The sequence below is a fragment of the Bactrocera neohumeralis genome, chromosome 4 (genome assembly GCF_024586455.1).
Source record: "Bactrocera neohumeralis isolate Rockhampton chromosome 4, APGP_CSIRO_Bneo_wtdbg2-racon-allhic-juicebox.fasta_v2, whole genome shotgun sequence".
NCBI lineage: Eukaryota > Metazoa > Arthropoda > Insecta > Diptera > Tephritidae > Bactrocera > Bactrocera neohumeralis.
In genome coordinates this window covers 17,582,582-17,603,954 of record NC_065921.1, presented here as the reverse complement: position 1 = coordinate 17,603,954, position 21,373 = coordinate 17,582,582, and the positions used below count along the sequence as shown (strand labels likewise).

General features: G+C 33.9%; 3 protein-coding genes across 8 annotated transcripts; 2 read left to right on the top strand and 1 right to left on the bottom strand.

Moving 5' to 3' along the window:
• The first annotated feature begins 429 nt into the window (after positions 1–429).
• On the top strand, positions 430–2,684 carry LOC126756805 (transketolase-like protein 2). The gene is made up of 3 exons (XM_050470203.1): positions 430–641; positions 706–1,041; positions 1,101–2,684. Exons 1-3 carry the CDS (start codon positions 481–483, stop codon positions 2,569–2,571), a joined length of 1,968 nt encoding a protein of 655 aa, XP_050326160.1. The 5' UTR covers positions 430–480; the 3' UTR covers positions 2,572–2,684.
• Positions 2,685–3,024: 340 nt separating this feature from the next.
• Positions 3,025–4,258, top strand: LOC126756845 (transmembrane protein 208). Its single transcript, XM_050470261.1, has 4 exons — positions 3,025–3,181; positions 3,260–3,415; positions 3,488–3,624; positions 3,691–4,258. The coding sequence occupies exons 1-4, from the start codon at positions 3,176–3,178 to the stop codon at positions 3,914–3,916; spliced, it is 525 nt and encodes a 174-aa protein (XP_050326218.1). The 5' UTR covers positions 3,025–3,175; the 3' UTR covers positions 3,917–4,258.
• Positions 4,259–4,495: 237 nt separating this feature from the next.
• LOC126756800 (ATP-citrate synthase) lies at positions 4,496–21,247 on the bottom strand. Of its 6 annotated transcripts, XM_050470191.1 has the most exons (10): positions 21,115–21,247; positions 19,721–19,799; positions 13,248–13,465; positions 10,592–10,777; positions 10,077–10,529; positions 9,424–10,012; positions 7,686–7,878; positions 6,387–7,620; positions 5,969–6,309; positions 4,496–5,772 (listed from the first exon to the last, which is right to left on the bottom strand). In XM_050470191.1, exons 3-10 carry the CDS (start codon positions 13,407–13,409, stop codon positions 5,604–5,606), a joined length of 3,327 nt encoding a protein of 1,108 aa, XP_050326148.1. In that variant the 5' UTR covers positions 13,410–13,465; positions 19,721–19,799; positions 21,115–21,247; the 3' UTR covers positions 4,496–5,603. The 6 variants fall into 6 exon arrangements, with proteins under 6 accessions (XP_050326148.1, XP_050326146.1, XP_050326150.1 ...); XM_050470189.1 differs by lacking the exon at positions 19,721–19,799; XM_050470193.1 differs by lacking the exon at positions 19,721–19,799 and having other exon boundaries at positions 7,686–7,872.
• Positions 21,248–21,373: the final 126 nt, after the last annotated feature.

Here is a 21,373-nt window from a genome sequence, read left to right as displayed (position 1 = left end):
TTCCTTAATACCAAATAAGTTGGTCGTTAATATACAAACTGAACGATCAAAATCAAATTCTTGTAGAGAAATGTTAACTCGACTAGACATCTTCCTTCCAAAAAAAAAAAAAAAAAACACGTGGATTACTACCCAAGACAATAGTATAATCACTGCACAAATATTTCAGATCGGACCAATATAGCTTATGACTGTCATACAAACTGACCGATCAAAAGTAATTTAAAGATTTTTATACTCTTTATGCTATAAAAAAAAGAACCTGTAAAGGGTATTATAGCTTCGTTGCAGCGAAGTTAACGTTTTATTTTAATATTATTTATGCCATAAGAGAATTTTGTCACACAAAACCCTGCCTGACATTCAAATCAATCAAAACACCGAAAAAATTTACACTAAATTATTTTGTAAAAAAAGAAACATTTTGGTTTATCAAAGAAATTTATAATACAAATTTTAGCTTATAAAAAATAATCCGTCATGAGTGAAGATGCGCCAGAGACTGAAATAATACATGTACCAAAGGTTGCGCCTAAACAGCCTACAACAGTAGTTGATCCGGAACGACTACAAGAGCTTAAAGATATAGCGAATCGTTTGCGTTTACATGCAATTAGGTCAACACAGGCTTCCAAATCAGGGTATATGCAGAGGAAAATTCTGACAAAGAAAAAATGGACTATTGCTTATTATTAATCTTTACAGTCATCCGACTTCCTGCTCATCGATAGCCGATATACTTGCTGTGCTGTTTTTTAATGTAATGCGTTTAGACATGAAAGAACCACGCAATCCGGCTAGTGATCGACTGGTGCTATCGAAAGGGCATGCTGCACCCATACTCTATGCAGCATGGGCGGAGGCTGGACTCTTTCCTACCGATGAACTTCTAAATTTGCGTAAAATTGATTCGGATCTTGAAGGGCATCCCACACCTCGTTTAAATTTTATTGATGTTGGCACCGGATCTTTGGGTCAAGGTGTAGCAGTAGCGTCTGGTATGGCTTATATTGGAAAGAATATTGATAAAAGCGATTATAGGTATGTATATTGTGTGTATAAAATAGCTGTTTGGTTGCAATAATGATATATTATATTAGGACATACTGTATCGTTGGTGATGGTGAATCGGCAGAGGGTTCAATATGGGAGTCTTTAAATTTTGCCAGTTTTTATAATTTAGATAACCTTTGCGTAATATTTGACGTCAATCGTTTGGGACAATCTGATCCGACACAGCTGCAGCATAACATGGATGTGTATGAAAAACGTTTGGATGCATTCGGTTTCAATGCAATTGTTGTGGATGGTCACAATATTGAAGAACTGATGAATGCATTTGACAACGCAGCCAGTATGAAGGGCAAACCGACAGCCGTCATTGCGAAAACATTCAAAGGCAAAGGATTTCCCGGAATTGAGAATGAAGAAAATTGGCATGGTAAGCCTTTGGGTGATAAGGCATGCGAAGCTATAAGAAAATTAGAATATGCGATTGTCAATCGATCACCATGTCCAGTGGCGTTGACACCAAAATCGAATGATGGGATGACTGTACCTGAGGTCAATATAGAAAACGTTAAACTATCCACCCCACCATCGTACAAACTAGGGGAACAAGTGGCAACACGTGTCGCTTATGGCAAAGCGCTGGCCAAAATGGCAGAAGGATGTGATCGTGTTATAGCTCTTGATGGCGATACAAAGAACTCCACCTATTCTGAGAAACTGAAGCAACAATTTCCTGAACGTTTTATCGAATGTTACATTGCCGAACAGAATTTGGTTGGAGTAACCATTGGTGCCATGTGCCGTAATCGCACAATCGCTTTTGCCTCGACCTTTGCTGCTTTTCTAACACGTGCTTTCGATCAAGTTCGCATGGGTGCTATCTCTCAGACGAATGCCAATTTCTGCGGTTCACACTGTGGCATAAGTATCGGTGAGGATGGTCCCTCACAAATGGCTCTTGAGGATATTGCCATGTTTCGCGCAATACCAGGCAGCACTGTCTTCTATCCATCGGATGCTGTAAGCTGTGAACGTGCCGTAGAATTGGCAGCAAATACACCAGGTATATGCTTCATACGCACATCCAGGCCGAGCACAGCTGTGATTTACAAAAACGAGGAGGTATTCCAAGTGGGCATTGGTAAAGTGATAAAACAATCGCGCAAGGATAAAGTGCTTTTGGTAGGCGCAGGTATAACGTTATATGAATGTCTGTCGGCTGCCGCAGATCTGGAGAAAATTGGTATAAAAGTCCGTGTCGTTGATCCTTTCACAATCAAACCATTGGATGCCGGTCTGATTATGGCAAACGCCCGTGCATGTGGTGGTCGCATCATTGTGGTTGAGGATCACTACCAAGAAGGTGGTTTAGGGGAAGCTGTACTGAGTGCGCTTGCTTTGGAACGCGATGTGGAGGTGAAACATTTACATGTACCGCATGTACCACGCTCTGGACCGCCAACGGTACTCATAGATAAATTTGGCATATCAGCACGACATATTATAGAGGCTGTTTCCAATTATATGGAATGCAGGTGCACATCCAATCTTGAGGATTAGATTTTTTTTTACAAAAAGTTCGAATTTATTAATTTAAAATAATATATTTAATTAAGTTTGCAGCCTTAAATTAATAGAATACACAAATAAAAATGTAACTAAAAATTGAAAAACAAAAACTTCTTCGTAATTTTAACATTTTAAATTAAAAGTAAAAAACCCGTTAGCTTTGGTTGTACCGAAGCTATAAAACCGTTAATTTTGTCTGTACCGAAGTAACACAAATACAAAGGACTGCATATAGATCGATCACTTTGTATGGAAGCTATGCTATACTGGTCCGATATCGGTTCCGACGAATGAGCAGTTTATTGAGGAGAAAATTAAATTAATATGCCCCGTTCAGGGTATAATTAACGGAATTCTTAGTAATATTAATCGATATTTCTTATCGATAAAATATATTTCCAACTAGAAGCAGCTGAAAAGTAGCAGTTGTCATTTTTCGGCTATTTGTTGACGCGTCACAAACGCTCGTACGCGTTGAACGAATGACATTTTGTACTTAACCAATAAGAAAGAAGCAGAATTATTATTCAGCCAATTTTTAGTAGAAAGTATTTTAATTAAAAATTTAGATTTACAGAATATAATTAAAAGAACAATGGCGGTAAGTCCCAGGTTAGATATAATTAACCAATATAATATATTAATACATAATTTTCGAAACCAAATTCTGGTTATTTAGCCACAACAAAAGGGTAAACAAGGCACAAAAGGAGCAAAGCAGATTGTGGAGGAAAATAAGGCCACACTGAAGTTCTACAGAAACATGGCTCTTGGTAGTACCGCAGCCATGGTGTTGTTAAACTTGGTATTTTTTGGACTCAGTAAAGTAACAGTGGTATGCATGTACTCACATTACATGCATATGTATATCATAAATTAACTTTTTCTCCATTGAATTCTGTTGAAGCTTATGGGCATCATAGCCGTACTAATCTTAGCGGGTGCCGTTCAATTCATGGTTTTCATGTCAAGACCAAAATACTCTGAAAATGGTAGCATTCTTGATTCTGGAAATGACTTGAATATGGAGGGCGGTATAGCTGAGTAAGTGTGTTTCAAATAAAATAATTTTATAGTACTTGTGAACTAATGTGATAAATTTATTCGCAGAAATGTAAAAGATCTGATAATATTAACATCTGGAACAATTCTCTTGTCCTTATTATCTAATTACTTTTGGTACCTTTTACTCTTGGCGCCGCTGCGTGGTCTTTGGATGTTGTGGGGCAGCGTTATACAGCCCTGGCTATCGCAGCGTAATGCCGCTGACCAAGAACCCGAATTAGATGAGAAAAAACAACGTAAACTTGAACGTAAAATGCGTCGTATGAGATGAAGACGCTAAAGTCGACTAAAATGGACATTATTTACACAATGCCCATAGAGGCTCTCAAAGTCAAAATTATAATGTATGCAATTGCTGCGCAAACGGTTGTGCCCCAAGTGAGCCGTTTTTTACGATGGATAAAACGCTGTTACAACTTACAATAAGTCATTTTTTTGTGTTCTGGAATTAGTAGTTTAATTTACGTATGGAGTTAAAGTAATTGTGTTTTGTATTCTTGGCATTACCAATTAAATTTTTGCTCGTTACTTTTCGATTGTAGGTATTTGTAAGACATATGCATATACATTTTGTATACAATTAAGAAATAATAAAGAAACACAAAATATAAAACTATATGGTGTTTATATACTTCGTGGTTATAGTCAACTATCAACGATTTAAAGAGCACATCTGTTTATATTAAGGTGAATTATATTGAATAGTTGCGATACAAATGTAAAAAGTTTATGCAACCTAAAAGGTAATTCAAATAGTGATTGCTGTTGTGTTGACGAACCTGGAGCGGATCTTACTTACTTATTTTACCATTAAACAAAGAGGATATCAATAGAAGTAAAACGAGAACAATTTGTTATAAATACGATCGATATTATTAATTACGTATATTTACGCCCAAATCTCCATATTTATTTCTAAATGAATTTTTATATATTAGCTTCCATTCATTTTGAATAGCAATATTTTCTTTTATTAAAAAACCACGTGCATAAATTCAGTGCAAAGGAACCAATTTTGTTTACACCCGCGAGCGTTGCTGCAATACCACATCGAAATAACGTTATACGTTCCTCTTTTGACTAATTATTTGACCTTCGTATTGCAGCTGTCGCCAATCTGGATAAATTTCATCTCATAACATTTAATGAGAATACAAAAATACATAACTTTAACAAGTGCATGGTGCATTCAATACATACATACATTCAATAGTTCGTATAACATATGTATTTTATGATATACAACAGTTGGTTCAATAAATACCACTTTGGATATAATAATTCAATAAGCATATTTAATTAATTTACAATAAGTCATTTTCATTGCTTTTATTTAACCTAAACAAATTATTTATTTATTTATTATTTTGTGGTTTACACAATTTCATTTCTTGTTTATAAAATTATTTTATAATCTGAAACAATGATACCAAAAGTTCCAAACAAATTTACATGTCACACATCTATGGTGTTATACCGATACTTCTTCATATATGAACCTAATTATAAGTATATTAATTATAAAAAAGGGTTATAACCAGGTGTGGAAAGTATTTTTAATCAAGTCACAAATTAATGAAGAAAACGTAGAAAAAATGCACTTGAAAGATGCTAAACCTAAAACAGTTTCAATATGGATTGTAAATTTTTTTTTGCCTTTACTAATCTTCATTAAATGTTAACAACTTTAAGTTAAACTTAGTGGAGTGTGTATGTGTGTTTATAAATGAGATTATAATTGCAATGCATATTCCCACCACGCATGTGTTGTTGATATAACTATATACATATTTTTAAGTATGTACATACACATGTACGAAATATGCTTTTATACATATTAAGGTACTTAAGCTTTCTTTTAATGTGGGATAATTATAATTTAAGTTCACAATTATAAAGCGATTACTTTTGAATATGTGTTATAGATCATTCAACTAAATCTCAAACGACTAAGTGATTTAATTGAATTGCTCGGGCATAACGTAAGAGATATCATCCCAAGGATGACGATATAGACCCTGCTTCAGACGCTTCTGGTCCATGTAGTGACCGATGAAGCCGATACTGCGACCGAGCACGAATAGAGAGTTAATTGCACCGATGTTGATGTATTCCTGCGCTTCCTCACTGCAAACAGAGAAGAAAAAAATATCAATATGTAAATAATAATTTAAGTATAAAATTTTATTGTTCAAAAAATGCTAATGGTTACATTGGCGTTTAAATTCAACAGATACCGTATCATCATAATTAATTAAAACTATTTTTTGAAGCTTGCTTAAACCAGTTCCTACACATTTTGCTAACTTACTAATCAACTCACCTCGTAAACGAACCACAATTGCGCAACATATCCACAAAACTGGTGGCAATAACACCATCCACATTCAAAATCAAGTTTGGCTTCTTGTTTGTGGTAATTTTCTCAACTTCCAGCGCATATCGCAGTAGTGGTGCTGATGGGAAATTCTCCAAAACAAATTCTTTGATGATTTTAACACGCACATCGGGATTGTTTATGGATTTGACACGATGACCAATACCCATAATCAGTTTTCCATCTTTACGCATTTGATTGACAAATTCTATGGGATGTAAATTCGAGTCATAAGCCTCAGAAAATTGTCGTGCAGAGCCATCAAGAGCTCCACCGAAACGATCACCCTACCAAATACAGAAACAAACAGTTAGTAATATAAATAATTCCTTTGGATTTCTCCCGGTTAACGGCGTAAACTCACAATTGTTAACAAGCCACTGACTACTGAAGATACCAAGTCTTTGCCAGCACGTGCGCAAACAATAGTGTTGTGCGCACCCGAAACAGCGGGTCCATGATCAGCAGTCACCATTAGGCACATTTCGAAGAATTTACAAACGTATGGTGGTAGACAACGTTGGAACCACAATAGCGATACAACACCTCCGATACCCACGTCCTTATTGAGCACTTCACTAATGGGCATGCCGGCGTATAACAATTCTTGGCCACGTTCATCGCAGATGGATGTCATAAAGGAGGCAGGCTTACGAATTAATCCCAATTCACGTGCCCACGAGTAATCCATTGGCACTGTTGGTGGTGGTACTTCCTCTTTAGGAACGATACGTCCCGATTTCACCAATTCGGCGTATACTTGCTGAATCAGATCACCCAACGAGTCGAAAGAGTCGGGCACATAGGCACCAGCCTCACGCAATGCCTTGTTTTTAGCGGATGCAGTCTCGCGATCTGAGTTTGCACATGAACCTGCATGACCAAATTGTACCTCAGAAGTGAACATACTAGCACAAGTGCCGATACACCATGCAACCAGAGGTTTGTTTATGCGTCCGTCCTTGAGCGCAGCGCACACCTCATACTCCTCGGTGCCGCCCACCTCACCCAACAACACGATCAGCTTAGCCTCTGGATCGGCCTGATAGCGTAAGATGTGATCCATAAATGTGGAGCCCGGGTAGCGATCGCCACCAATTGCAATGCCTTCGAGCACACCATCGGTGGCTTTCGAAACAATATTGTTCAATTCGTTGGACATACCGCCGGAACGAGACACATACGCCACACTGCCGGGACGGTAGAGTTTTGAGTGCAAAATGTTGTCCAACATACCACCGGTGTTGCCGATTTTGAAGCAACCAGGCTTAACACCACCCACAGTAGCGGGTCCAATAATGGAAACGCCTTTCTTGTCGGCAGCCACAATTAATTTACGTGTCATATTTTCTGGTATACCCTCAGCAATGATGGCTACGGTACGTATTTGTGGGAATTCCAACACCTCCAATGTGGAGTCATAAGCCGAACGCAATGAGGCGAAATTCACCATTACGTCAACATCTTTGTGATTCTTAACAGCATCGGACATTTTCTTATAAACTGGAATAAGAATCTCTTTGTGGCCCCAGTAGTACTTTTGCTTATGATCACCTGTAAAGGGATATACCATAGCGACAACGGACGGTTCATCACGTCTAGAAGTGTACGTAAAAGGAAATTAGTGTTGACAATTCATTAGTTGTTCTTTACTTTTACTCACCTGCAAATGAAGTCGAAATCGAGCATCGATTGCACAGCGCGTTGCTGCATACCCCAGACGATAGCTTTCGTTTTGTCGCTGAAAAATCTGCGCGTATGCGCATTTACAGCATTGTTTGGCACAGAATCATTTGCGAAAGAGTCATCTGCCGAAATAGGTGGTAGTTTAATCGATTGTGGTGATGAACCTATACCTTAAATGTGTTCCCAAATGATTTTCGATTTTGGTTTTGATTTCGATAACAACGAATGTATTTTATTGCAGTTGATTTCGAGCAGGATATAGAACGTATCAGGACGTTTTTTGGATTGTTTTTTTTTTTAGATATGAACGTGAGGCGAACGGGATAGATGCACAAGAACAGGCAAACATACACGAGCACAAACACATAGCATTGGATACGTTACATAATACCATATAACGGTTATGTCATTTACGTTTATGTTTCCAGCCACGTTTAAATAAATTTCGTGACATTTCATATAAAGAAACAACAACAATAGATATAATCATATGTTGTTTAATTGTTGACGTCAATATAATATTCAAAATACGTGAAATATATTTTTGGCCCAAATAACATATAATGTTTTTCAATCAAGGTATATTTTTTGGCATTAATGGTGGTGGTGGATTCGGAAATTGTGGTGGTGGTGATGTTGAGCAGGATAACCAATTACATACAAACATGAGGACGGACGTAGAGGATACATACAAAAATATAGAAAATATATTAGTTGGTAGGTTTACTTCTTACAGTTAGATAAAGGATAAATTGTATATGGTTAAAAATTGTTGGAAAAAATATAAAAATTTTTTTGATATAATACTAAATAAAATTTGTTGAAACAAAACTAAAAATAAAATGATTAAATAAAAAAACAAAATAAAACAAAATAACAATAAACAAAATATTTTTTTTAATAAAAAAAAACAATTTTGTTAAAATAAAACTAAAAGAAAAAATTTTTGGAACCAAATTAAAAAAAAATAATTGAAATGAAATTAAAAAAAACTTTTTTACTGACTAAATAATATTTTTAATAAAACTAAATAATAATATTCAACTTTCGTCCGCTTTACAGTGAATTACACATAAACATATGTGTTTTTAGATAAAGTAACAGGTCGGCTGAAAAGCTCGTATGTTGATACATAGTTGACACTACTAGTATTAAATTCATATGCTTTTTGGTCAGCCCTAACCATCAAAGGATACGCGTTTAATTTACAAAAAACCGAATAAAAAGGAAATTCGTGTGTTAATAAAACATTAATTAAAACAAATTCGAATCGTTGTATCGCCCTCGAAGGTAACTATACTGTCTTGTATATATATGTATACTATGCAGTATATTGAATAATAAAATCAAATATATCAAAACATTTTTCTTTCCTATGTTAACTAACGAATTTCTCAGTCCACCGGTTATTTATTTTTATTTATTTTGAGTGTTAACAAATTTAATAATAAATAAAATGTCTCAATGGTATAAATCCATTTTAATGAAAAATATCATGGTCGGTGTTTTTAATGCAACAAAGAAATTAACTGGTATAATTTAAATGATTAGATCATGCCAAAAATAATATTTTTATGAAACAAAGTAAACAGAAAACATCAATGTCATTTTTTGAACCATGCAAAATCTTCCAAACGCACTTATTCACCCTCGAGTAATGCATTTTGAAAGATTTTTGTTCATTGAAGATGTTTAAAAATGAAAAGTTAACTTACCGCCATTATTGCTCACTGCAGTCTCTGACGTCTTCAACTCCGCTTGTGCTTGCTGACCGCCGGGTAGTAGAAAATTGGCCGTGGAGAATTCCGCTGCGGTAGTTTGTGGAATGGGTCGTTTACCCAACGCCATACCACAAATCGCCGTCATATGTGTCTCTGGACCAAACACATGCAATGGAATGCCAAGTGTGGAGCCGAATTCGCGCATCTTGCGCAAGCCTTCTTGATAATTGGGGCCGGCACGACGCACGAAAATCGACACATTGTGTTCGACCAGCTTAGGTTGGAATTCTCGCAGGGCCGTTATTATACCACGGAAGGTTGCAGCAACATTTGTAAAATTGGCAATACCACCACCAGTGATCAGCACTTTGCCTTCGGGATGTTTGGGTGATGATGTCATAAGTGTCAAGATTGTCTTGGCATATTCATATGTTTGTTGCTCAGAAGGTGCACCACTGTATTCACCATAGTTGGCCAACTCAGAAGCGCCGCCCAAATCACAAATTGTATCTGAGTAAATAACACTGGCGCCACCACCTGCTACCATAGTCCAAATACGACCATTACGATTCAATATTGTCAGCTGTTCAAATAAGAATTCATGTAAACACAATAATCTTATTTATATGATATACAAAAATGCTTGCCTTCAATGAAGCGCCACTCTTGGCATCCAAATCGGATATATATGCCTCTTCGGGATAAGCATCACGTCCGAATGGTGGTGGATACTCAACATCACCCCATTTTGGGCGGCATATGAAATCGGCCGTTGAGTCTAATTTGGCGGCCAAATCCAAAATGTACATACTGGTTTTAGTCACGACCAAAGGATTGATTTCCAAATAGGTAAAGTAAAGATCAACATAAGCTCTGTACAGTGCGTATATAAAAGTAGCGATACGTTTCTTTGTGGCCACGTCAGCGACGTGAACCAACAATTTTGTGGTGATTTCCTCAACGGACGTTTCTTTGTTAACCAACACATCCAGTTTCAGGGCTTTCGCGTCAACATCACCGATATCAACACCACCTTGATGGTAGAAGAGAATAGTGTCAGCGCTGCGGTGCGAATAAATGCAGACATACATCTCTTCGGACTGTAGTAAGAAATTTAAAATTTAATATTTTATAATCATTTTAACTTTGTGATTTTTCTTACCTCATCGTGCGGCAGAAAAGGTTCAATTATGAAGTTACGTAGTTTGCCCACAGCATTACCAATTTTTTGATCCTTATTAATACGTTCACCAATCCATTCTTTGACTTGCTCGTAATTTTTCTTAACACCGATTAAACCCAATTTGCCACGGCGCTTTATCAATTGATCCGGTTTCACAACTAGTGGCTGCAATAAAAATTATATATGTAAGTTTAACATACATATATGGTATATGTAGTATACATATATATGCAAATGTGTACTACAAGTTAGCATGAGCATACTACACGTGCCCTTCCAATAACGGAAGGCAACATAGTAGAGAAATACATATGTACATAAGAGAAAGTGAATGAAAGTATTGTCGTTTGTGAATGTGAAGTATTGAATGCATATGTAAGCATGTATGTACAAAAGTGTCGTGTTGTATAGTATGTAAAAGCTTATGTCCAATGGGAAACAAAGGTTACTTACTGTAAAGCAATTCAAATATTTACTCGAATGGCCTTTGAACTTGTTTAAACATTTAAAATGAGAAGCACAGATGGAGGAATTACTTGCTGAAATGCAAATGTGACAAGCCGCATATTCATATTCATAAGGAAGTGAAAAAATATTCCATCCAAAATATCATATTTGATTTTATAAGCAGTTCAAATTGCTGTGAACTTATAGAAGCTATTTTTTATAAAAAATAATATATATTTTATAATAAAAAAAGTGTATTGCAGAAGTGGTTTGGAATTTTCTTAAAAATGAAGGACGGCATTTTATTTACATATGTGTGTAAAAAAAAAACAATAAATAAAATTGACCAAAAGGCTACATTTCCAAGGAATAAGGAGTCTGCAAAACAACCTTCTACTTGTCCAGAATGGAGCTTTACATACAAAGCTTATGTCCTACAAGCATTGAGTCCTTGAGGGACCCTAACCAAATTTTTGCATACCCCATTAGACCAAGCTAAACCTTACACGCCTCTTCCTTTTGTACGACCCCATCGAAATAGCTCGGATGCACTTGAAGTTAGGTAACTTCGATGACAGTTAATGATACCCTTTTCCCCCAAACGGGATGAGATAGGATATTCCGCTACAACAACAACAACATAACAGTCACCACCGTTTTGGATAGATTTTTAATAATTTTGAAGTCACCAATTAAAATAATTTTTGTTTTTAAATAAAATATAATCATAATGGGGATTTGACAAACTAATTCCCAAAACTAAACCAAAAAAATAACAATAAATCCCTTCAGGATAACTGTAAATACTTTTCATCATTTAGCGGGAAGCCGGTTTCGCGCACTCAATTGTGAATACAATCGATTCTTTACTTGTTGTGCTATTCACCTGACGTCACAAGTAAACAACATCAGGCCACCTCGACGCACACAAACTAAAATAAAAAATAATAAAAATGTATAATTCATATACATATGTGACATATGTATGTATGTACTAACGCTAGCAACCTTATCCCTATGCAGTTATTGTTCAGCATAAAAACGTGAAAATATTAAATTAATACAGAGAAAGAGAACTTTGAAGTCATTACGCGCACGTTAAAGTAAATATAAACAAAAACGAAAACCTTTACATTGCATGATGAGTGACGTATGCATATATACTATATACATATGTAAATACCTACAAGCAAATATGTACATTTAACAGTTTATTCTATTAATTTGTGTACACCAATAACACACAAACTATATTGAGTAATTAGTGGGAGCGCTGTCATCGAATCGCCCCAAAGCGTTAACTTGCCGCCTTATCGTCAGTACTTATATATCTAAAAATATATTATGAAAAAAGTAGGAAAACGAAAATAGGCCACTCAAAATTTATTATTTATTTTAATTAACGGAAATGTTGAATAAAGTCCTAACGCATTAAGTTTTAATAGCGTTGATTAAGTGCAAAATCATCGCGCGATTTCTAAAAATTATTTAAAATTTCAAATCTATGACTAAGAGGTGCACATACGATAACAGTTTGCTTATAATAATATAATTGTTTTCGCGTCGTACATAAATGCTCAACAATCAAGTGTGTCAATCGTGCTGCTATCAACAGTACGAACATATGTATGTCACCTCCAAAAATATTAACAGTTATATTGATAGCAGATAATGAAAGGACCATTAATAAAAAACAAAAAATCGTAGTACAGTACTGCTGTTTGTACACGTAGTGGTCATTATCAACAGATCAGCCAATTAAAAACCTCTTAATCAGTGCAGTAACAAGTTTCAATAAAAATCTAATTCTCTCTTACTATCAATTATCTTATCAGTATAACGGTAGCACAATATTTTTTCCACGCAACCATGTGATGCGATGAACATGTTCTCACATATATATGTATATAGAAACAGTTCTCTATGATTATTTTAAGTTAGAATTGGTTAATGCCTATTGCGAATAGATGACACATTAACATTTTAGCCGGTAGAGTTCAAGTTCAAAAACGAATATGTGTATAATAAAAAAAATGTATATGTGACGTTTAATGAATATGTTTATCAGATTTTCGCCCATTTTTTTTAAGTATATGTATGTAGTTCGATGAAAGTGCTATGAAAAATAAGCAGTGTTATTAATTTAGCAATAAATAGTAGATCAATACTAATTTAATGGAGTACTTACAGTATCCAAAAGCCAAGGATTTTTTACGGTCAACTGTGACCAATCCGTTTCTGTGTTGACTGTTGCGAAACGACATTGTGCTGCTCCAGATGCTCCATTCACGTTCAAAAAACGATTCAATATATCTTTGCCAGTGGCTTCGGAAATGGCTTTGGCTGACATATTTGTGACTTTGTTATCAGGAAAGTTTTCTTTTTAATATACAATACTTTCGTTGGCTAGAATATGAAAAAAAAATATTTGAAATTAAAGGTATTATTTGTTATTTATAGACATATGTTGGTGTGGAAGCAGCGACATTTTGTAGATAATCGCATTTACGGCAATTTTTATAAACGGAATGAGATAGGTCAGTGTTTCAGTTCGATTATAATACATGCATGTGTTATGTTTACTTTGAAACACATATCAACAACTTCTTTAAATTTCTTAATTTATAATGTATATTTCTTATTATTTTGGAATACACAAATTTTTGGTTTTAGAACATAATTATTAAAAAAAATACTGTTTTCTTTTGAAATATTTTTATTTATAAAAAGTTAATGTGCTTTTAAAGATTATTACAGACAAAAATTACCTTTTCTTTTAGAAAATTATTGCTTTTAACAAATTATTATTAATAAAAATAAAAAATAGGAATATGCTTTTGAAGATTATTACGGACAAAAAATTACATTTTCTTTTGGAAAATTATTGTTTTTTTTTTAATTATAATTAATAATATTAACTACTATATACTACTATACTGAAAATACAGCTATTTTAAGAAGATTATTATTTATTAAAAATTACTGTTATAAAATTTAAAGTCTTTTTAAATAACTTTTGTTTCAAAAATAGTAATAATTTTTAAATAGAAATTATATGAAAAACTCGTAGTTATTTAATTAAATAAATATGTATATTTAAAAATATCCTTGCGTCTACTAAACATTCACGTGTACTGCGATCATTGAAAAAAATATACCAGTTTATTTAAAATATTAAATGGTCAAGAACAAAAGCGCCATTAACATCGCGCCACATACTTTGCTTATAATTTAGTGTTTTTATATTAATATTGAAGAACGAAGCCGGTGCCGTTTTATAGCAATGACAACTAGCTCACTATGGCACAATAGAATCACAAATATGTATGTGTATATTTTGCTAAAGCCAGCAATCAACCGTTTCACGAGCGCGTCAGGCGAGAACTAAAATCAACTGAAAGTAACAGGTACAATGAAGACAACTGTTGCTGCTGTTACTACGGTTTTGAGAGCGAATGTCCACGAAATAGCTGTCCGCACGCCGTCGTAATGATCGCCGCTGATCATTCTGATCGCATTGTGCATTGATACTAGTCTACATACATACATACGTGTTTGTTTGTAAGCATATAAACTGTATATATGTATGTATGTGAATATATACGTTCACAGATTTAATTCCAATTTGATTAGATCGCATCGAATAGCAATATATGTATGTATATCGACAGTTTATTACACATTTATATACATATGTACACATAATAATGCCATAGACGCTTGTCATTTTATTGTTAATTGGCTCAGCTTATAAAATTGTGTTTTAAATTATTCACAAATATACATATGTATGTATGTACATAGACTCTCGCATGTTATTAGCAATATGAATTCTCAAAACGTGTACATGCATATGGCGTGATATTTTTTGTCAAAGATGCTGGCGCGCTCTTAAATAGCGAAATATCTGAGCCGGCGTATATGAGTATGAAGTTATGTTCAAGTCACAAGTGATGGCGTGGTGCCAAACTTAAATGTTTTTTAGTTTATGAGCAAGCGCTTAGCAAAAGTGTGATCGATTTGCCCTCATGAACTTCCCAACCGGCTCTATACCGGCAGCAATCTGATATGACAATCAAAGTACTTCCAGTTTATCTGTCAAGTATTTTCTTAGAAATTTACGAAATTTATTACTTTTATAGAAATTTTTCTATAAAGACCCATTATTCTAAAAGTTTTAAGGGTGTTAAGCTGATTCCGAAAGAATTAAAATTGGTTTTACATTTTATTTTCTTGACAATACATTTTCTTTTTTACTCTACTACTACTACTACTACTACTGTAGATAATATTTGAAGGTCATCATAATGCTTTGTTTGATACAAAATGTATTCGCAAGACACTTGTGAAAGCTGAAGAAGGTTAACATGCACTATACAATGTTAAGGGGCTTGACACCTGGTTGAACAATCTCAGAATCTAAGTCTATTTTTATTTCCCTATGCATATTTGCACAAAATATATGTACATAAATATGTATAATATACAAGTATATAAGTAGAGCAGTAGGAATAGAACGTATAACAAGGAAAAATGTTAGGTCCGGTTGCACCAAAGCTATAATACCCTTCAAATACAAAAAAGTTTGTATACAAGCTATAGTGCTCCGATCTGAAATATTTGTTCGGTGATTCTAGCGTTGGCTTCGTGAAGATATCTCGTGAAATAAAAAAGTTTCCGCACAAGAACTTGATTATGATCGTTGTAAACATATAAACAGCTTCTTTAAGATAAAAACTCTTCTCTCAAAAACTGAAGTATTGGTTTGCGAATTTGACTCATCAGTGTCTCCACCGTTTCCTTCTTGGTGTTACAAATTTTGTGTGTTAAACTTAATATACCCCATTTAGGGTATAAAAATATGTTCAACTATACATTCTTTGGACAACCTTCAAATGTTCCAGGTTCGCATTGCGCTACGTTATCAACACCTTGTTGTTTGTATACATGTGTGCGTATTTAAATTTCCATAAAAATGCTTATAGAAGATTGCAAACATTGCTTATTTTTTAAATACACATTCAAAATATATTCTTAAAATTGATTTACTCTCGGCTATTAAGAAAAGTTGAAATATTTCAAATACAACAACAATTTGTAAAGGGTGAATAGAGGAGATATGTATGAAATACGAAATACAAGCTATAAACTTAACACCAAACTATTTCCGAAACAAAATTGCAGTAAGAGTGTTGTCAATTTTAATGTATAGATAATGAGACCCAATTATACTAATAAAGTACTGAGAGAATTAAGACAGATTTTAAATGCGAAACGAATTTATTTCAGATTTTCCCTTAAGTTGGAAAATAAAAATAACTATATACACTTTTTATTTGCAGATTTATATTTAATAACATGTTACCTGATGCTATATACATACATTTAGAAAATATTAGTACCTGCAGTTTCTAATCAACTCCTTGAATATTTAATTTTCACATCTTATTGCAGAAAAATTGTTGATTCACTTTCAATCGTAAGTGAAACATTATAATTAAAAGTACTATGAATATATTTCCTTATTTTTTAATTTTATTTAGTTTTAAATTTTATTTATTGTGTCATTTTTTATTTTTTTTTTCATTTAATTTCTATAGAAGTTTTGTAACAATATTCTTGGCAGAAGATATTATAAATTCAATAAGGTTTTTACTTGTATAAAAAAGGTTCAGATCTTTTGAAAGAACTCTGGCTTAAAACAACAAACACCGTCCATTAATATAAAATTATAGTATATTTTACTGATAGTAAAACAATGATAAATAAAACAAGTAAGGAAGTGCTAAGTTCGGGTGTAACGGAACATTAACTACAACTACAAAAGGCCTGAAGATATTTACCTGGCTTCACTCTATGCAAGTTGCAAGTGTATAAAACTTGCAGAGTGAAGCCAGGTAAATATCTTCAGGCCTTTTGTAGTTATATGGGATGTAGGGCGGGTGAAAACCCGGTTTTATACATTCTAAGCATAAATATGCACCGTTATAAGAAAAACATGCTTTCTTAATTTTATTAAGGTAACTCACTTAATGATCGACATATGCGATATTAGGTCACCCGGAAGTTCGAAAATCTTATTAGTTATATAGGGGCTAGGGTAGTGCACAAACATACTATCACTAGGAAAGTATTCTCTGAATTTGAAATATTTCCAGATTTATATTAACCAATATTTTCGGTAAAAAGTCAATTGTACGTACTGGGGTCGAAGTATTCGGTACTTATTGGCTTGAACAGTTTTTGTTGGATTTGGATAATTTTTAGCCACAACGTGACATACCCTAACGAAAATACCCTAACGGAATTATTCGCCATAGTATGGGCATTAAAAACATTAAATTATCTTTATGAAGTAAAGGATTTGGAAATACATGCAGATCATCAGCCATTGGCATTCGCAATGTCTGAAAAAAATCCAAACGTAAAAATTGAAAGATGGGGAGCTTTCATTGAAGAATTTTCACCAAAAATAATTTATAAACCGGGAGCAACGAATGTGGTTGCTGACGCATTGTCAAGGCAATTTTTAAATAATTTAACAGATTCAGGCGAAGTAAGTCACTCAGACAATTCTATAATAGAAACCCAACATTCTCAGAAAGCAGCGATGAATACCAAATTCACGAAACAAAAAAGTCTTTAAATCATTTCAAGCAACAAATAGTTTAGAAGAAAAAAAATCCATTAAAAGACGGTACTATAATAATTTCCGGAAAACATATTGTGAATAATCATACAACAGACGGAGTATATTTGCTAACTTTTGAAGATAATGTAATAATTGAAGATATAAAATATGAAAATCCCACTGGACATTTTTTTAAATATTAGAAGAAGGTAAATATAAGCCATTTTTGTAAAATAATATATTAAGGGGGTATTCTGGTCTAGAATTTTTTTTTATATTTTCAAAGTTTAACTATTCAAGAATATGTGTACAAGAGGATTTTTCAAAATTCAAATTATTTTCGGAGATATAGGTATTTTTCTGACCCGGCATCCAAACTGATTCGGCCGGAACTAATCGAACAAAAGACTTTACGCGAAACTTTAAACGCGTTTTTCTCAAAACTGACTTTTTCGGAACAATACCCACGATTTCTCAGGTTCTACTGGACCGATTTACTTGAAATTTTTATAGAGTCTTCTTTATAGGCTTGTCTATGGTTGGAACTAGCCCCATCCCCAAATTTTTATTTTTATTATTTTTTTTCAGGCAGTCGCCATTCAGATAACTAGGAGGGTTGAAATCATGGGTATGGTCACGTGGAAAGTTTTAGAGACCTCCCACTTCGTCAGCTCATAATTTTTGAAATTTTTTACTTTTTTTGTTTTTAATTTTTTTCTGTATTCTTCTAAAATTAACAAATAACTAATCAAAAAGTGGATAGTAAAAATATTAATTGCCTATTTTTACGACACTTACACGACAAAAATTACCTGAAATTCATGCTTCTAGACCAGAATACCCCCTTAAAACTACAAATATTGATTTCAGATTGACATGTTAAATAATAAACATACTAATTGTACTAAGATATTTGCGTAAAGAAACCAGGTGCACCTAATTTGGGTGCCAGGTCACAAAGGAATAGCTGGTAAAGAACTGGCAGATGAGCTCGCCCGCTCCGCAGCCTCCACCAAAATGGTAGGTCCTGAACCCTTTACAGGGGTGGGTCCCCATACCATAAAGGAGCAACTCCGCAAAGAAGAGGTAGTGGGCAGAAAAGAGCATTGGCAACGAACTCACGGCATGCGGCATGCCAAGTTGCTAATGGGAGGGTATAACATGAGCAGGTTCAAAATTGTAATCAACCTCCCCAGGAATAAACTGAGGCTACTGGTCGCATTTTATACTGGCCACTGCAAGCTAAATAGGCATTTGTATAATATGGGCCTATCTTCTTGCACTAACTGCCGGTTCTGCGACATGGAGCCTGAGACACCGGAACACCTGCTGATCGACTGCACAGCAGTCTGTAGACGCAGGATTAAGGCCCTCGGATCCATGTTTCCGGACAGGGATTGCATCGACTCACTAGCACCCGGTAGAATATTGGACTTCGTCAATGTGCTGGGGCTAAGTGAGTCCATGTGATTTAGGAGAGGGCCCAATAGACCTAAGGTCGCGGTGCATTCCTCATCAATAAATCTAATCTAATCTAAGAAATTTTTGTAAAAGAATATATTAAAACAACAAATATTGATTTAAGATTGGCAATAAATATTGATTTAAGATCGGCATGTTAAATAATAAACATACTAATTGTACTAAGATAAATGAAGCAAAAAAAGTAATAAATATTGTAAAAGACGGAGGTATAATAATTTCCGGAAAGCATAATCATACAATAAACGGAATATATTTGATAATTGATAAAATAAAATATGAAAATCCCCCTTGGAAAATTTTTAAATATTTAAAAGAAGGAAAATTTAAGCCATTTTGTAAAAGAATATATTGAAACAACAAATATTGATTTAAGATTGGAAAACTTTAACATGTTAACACCAATAAAACAAGAAATAAAAAGAAATTCTATTTGGTGGACATTTGATACTTTATTATTGATAATTATAATTATTAGGTTATTTTATTATAAAAGAAATAAGAAAAAAAGAGAAAATTTTAACTATCGACTCAAATTAACAACTTACAGAATATATATTCGAAGACGGGACGATTCGATTTAGATGTGGGGGAGTTAACGCCACCAATAGCTAACGGCACTTATATCTAAAATAAACAATAATCATATAAATTCTTTCTTAAACGAATGTGTCAAATATGTCATTTACACATCGCCAAATAGGTATCGATCATCAATTATAACTTATGGCACGCTTTAAGTAGAATTAGACAGCACAAAATCTAACACCTAAGCTGTGCATTTCTTAGAATGTAAAATGAAATTTTCTATCTAGACTTAAGAACATTTCAGTTTAGGATGTTAAATAAACTCAATAGATTCACTTCATTAGTGATCTTTTAAAAAAAATCCCACGTTCGCGCAAAACATAATTTATACGCCGTAGTGAGCTTGATAAATTATAAGGTTATATTTAAATTATTTCGAGTTTTTCGAATACCAAACCCTGTGAGCTGTACAGCAATATTGAGTATATTATTTGTCTTTATCTATGCATTCAGATTGCAGGCCAAGGATTAACAATAGTTGCAGTCACACGTTACATTAATAAATGTTTATATAGGTATATGTATGTATGCCAGTACAACATATGCACAAAAGTTTGTATACTAGTTTACATATGTATATTGGTATAGTACCTGTTTATGAAGTAATAAATGCAAAACATTGTCGAAGTATAAAAAAATTTCTCTTAATTTGCTTTGGAGCCAATAACGGTTTGTGGCACTGCACTGGAGAAGAGAAAGTGGGTAAAATCAATAACAAAAGCAGCTGCAAAGCGAGTTTTGGTTAAAGCGTAATGTAACGCAACTATGTCGTAATCGTTACATATCAAAATATTAATGAGCGGTTCGGTTGAAATCGAAAGTGATCTTAAATTCCCGTTGGAAGGGTGTCACCATAAACATTTATATTTTTATAAATTTCGGAGTCATTGTAATCATAACGATAACGTAAATCTAGTAGATCAATTTTATATTTTTTTGAAATTTTTTATATGTATATTGTTAATTCCACTGTATTCTTCGACGCAATGTATTTATATCATTTGGTGCACCCGTTCAACCAACTTTAATGAATTAGGCATTAGTTAACTGAACTTTGTTTTTTGTTGCTGACCATTTTAACATTGCCTAATTTCATGATGATATTACTTTGACTTTTCACTTCGAAAGCACTCGCCATACCAACAATATTAAGCAAAATTTATCGCACTCACGAGAGACACCTTTGCTAAACGGCAATTTTATAAATCCTCCTCCCCTTTGCAATCATCAACCTAATACCTTATATCTACGTCATACAAATTGTCCCCCGGCAAACTATTTCATCTAACTTTATGCAATTATTTCAATCCACCATTATTAGGTATTTACTTTCTTTAAAAAAATATGCACTTACTGCTTGAATTTCAGTAAAGAAGTAATCTCCAGTGCAAATTGATTTCTATTATTTTATTTTATAAATGTAATCCACTGAAATAATACAGATTTTATTGAAAACACGTCTGCGTTAAATGAACGCAAGCGAATACGAATATCGAATTAAAATGATTTTATTCGTTTGCCAGCCTGTCCCATACAATAGAGTTACCAACTGTATTGCCACTAAGAAATGATCAATATTATTAACTTATAGATCTGTTAATGTTGCATTAACA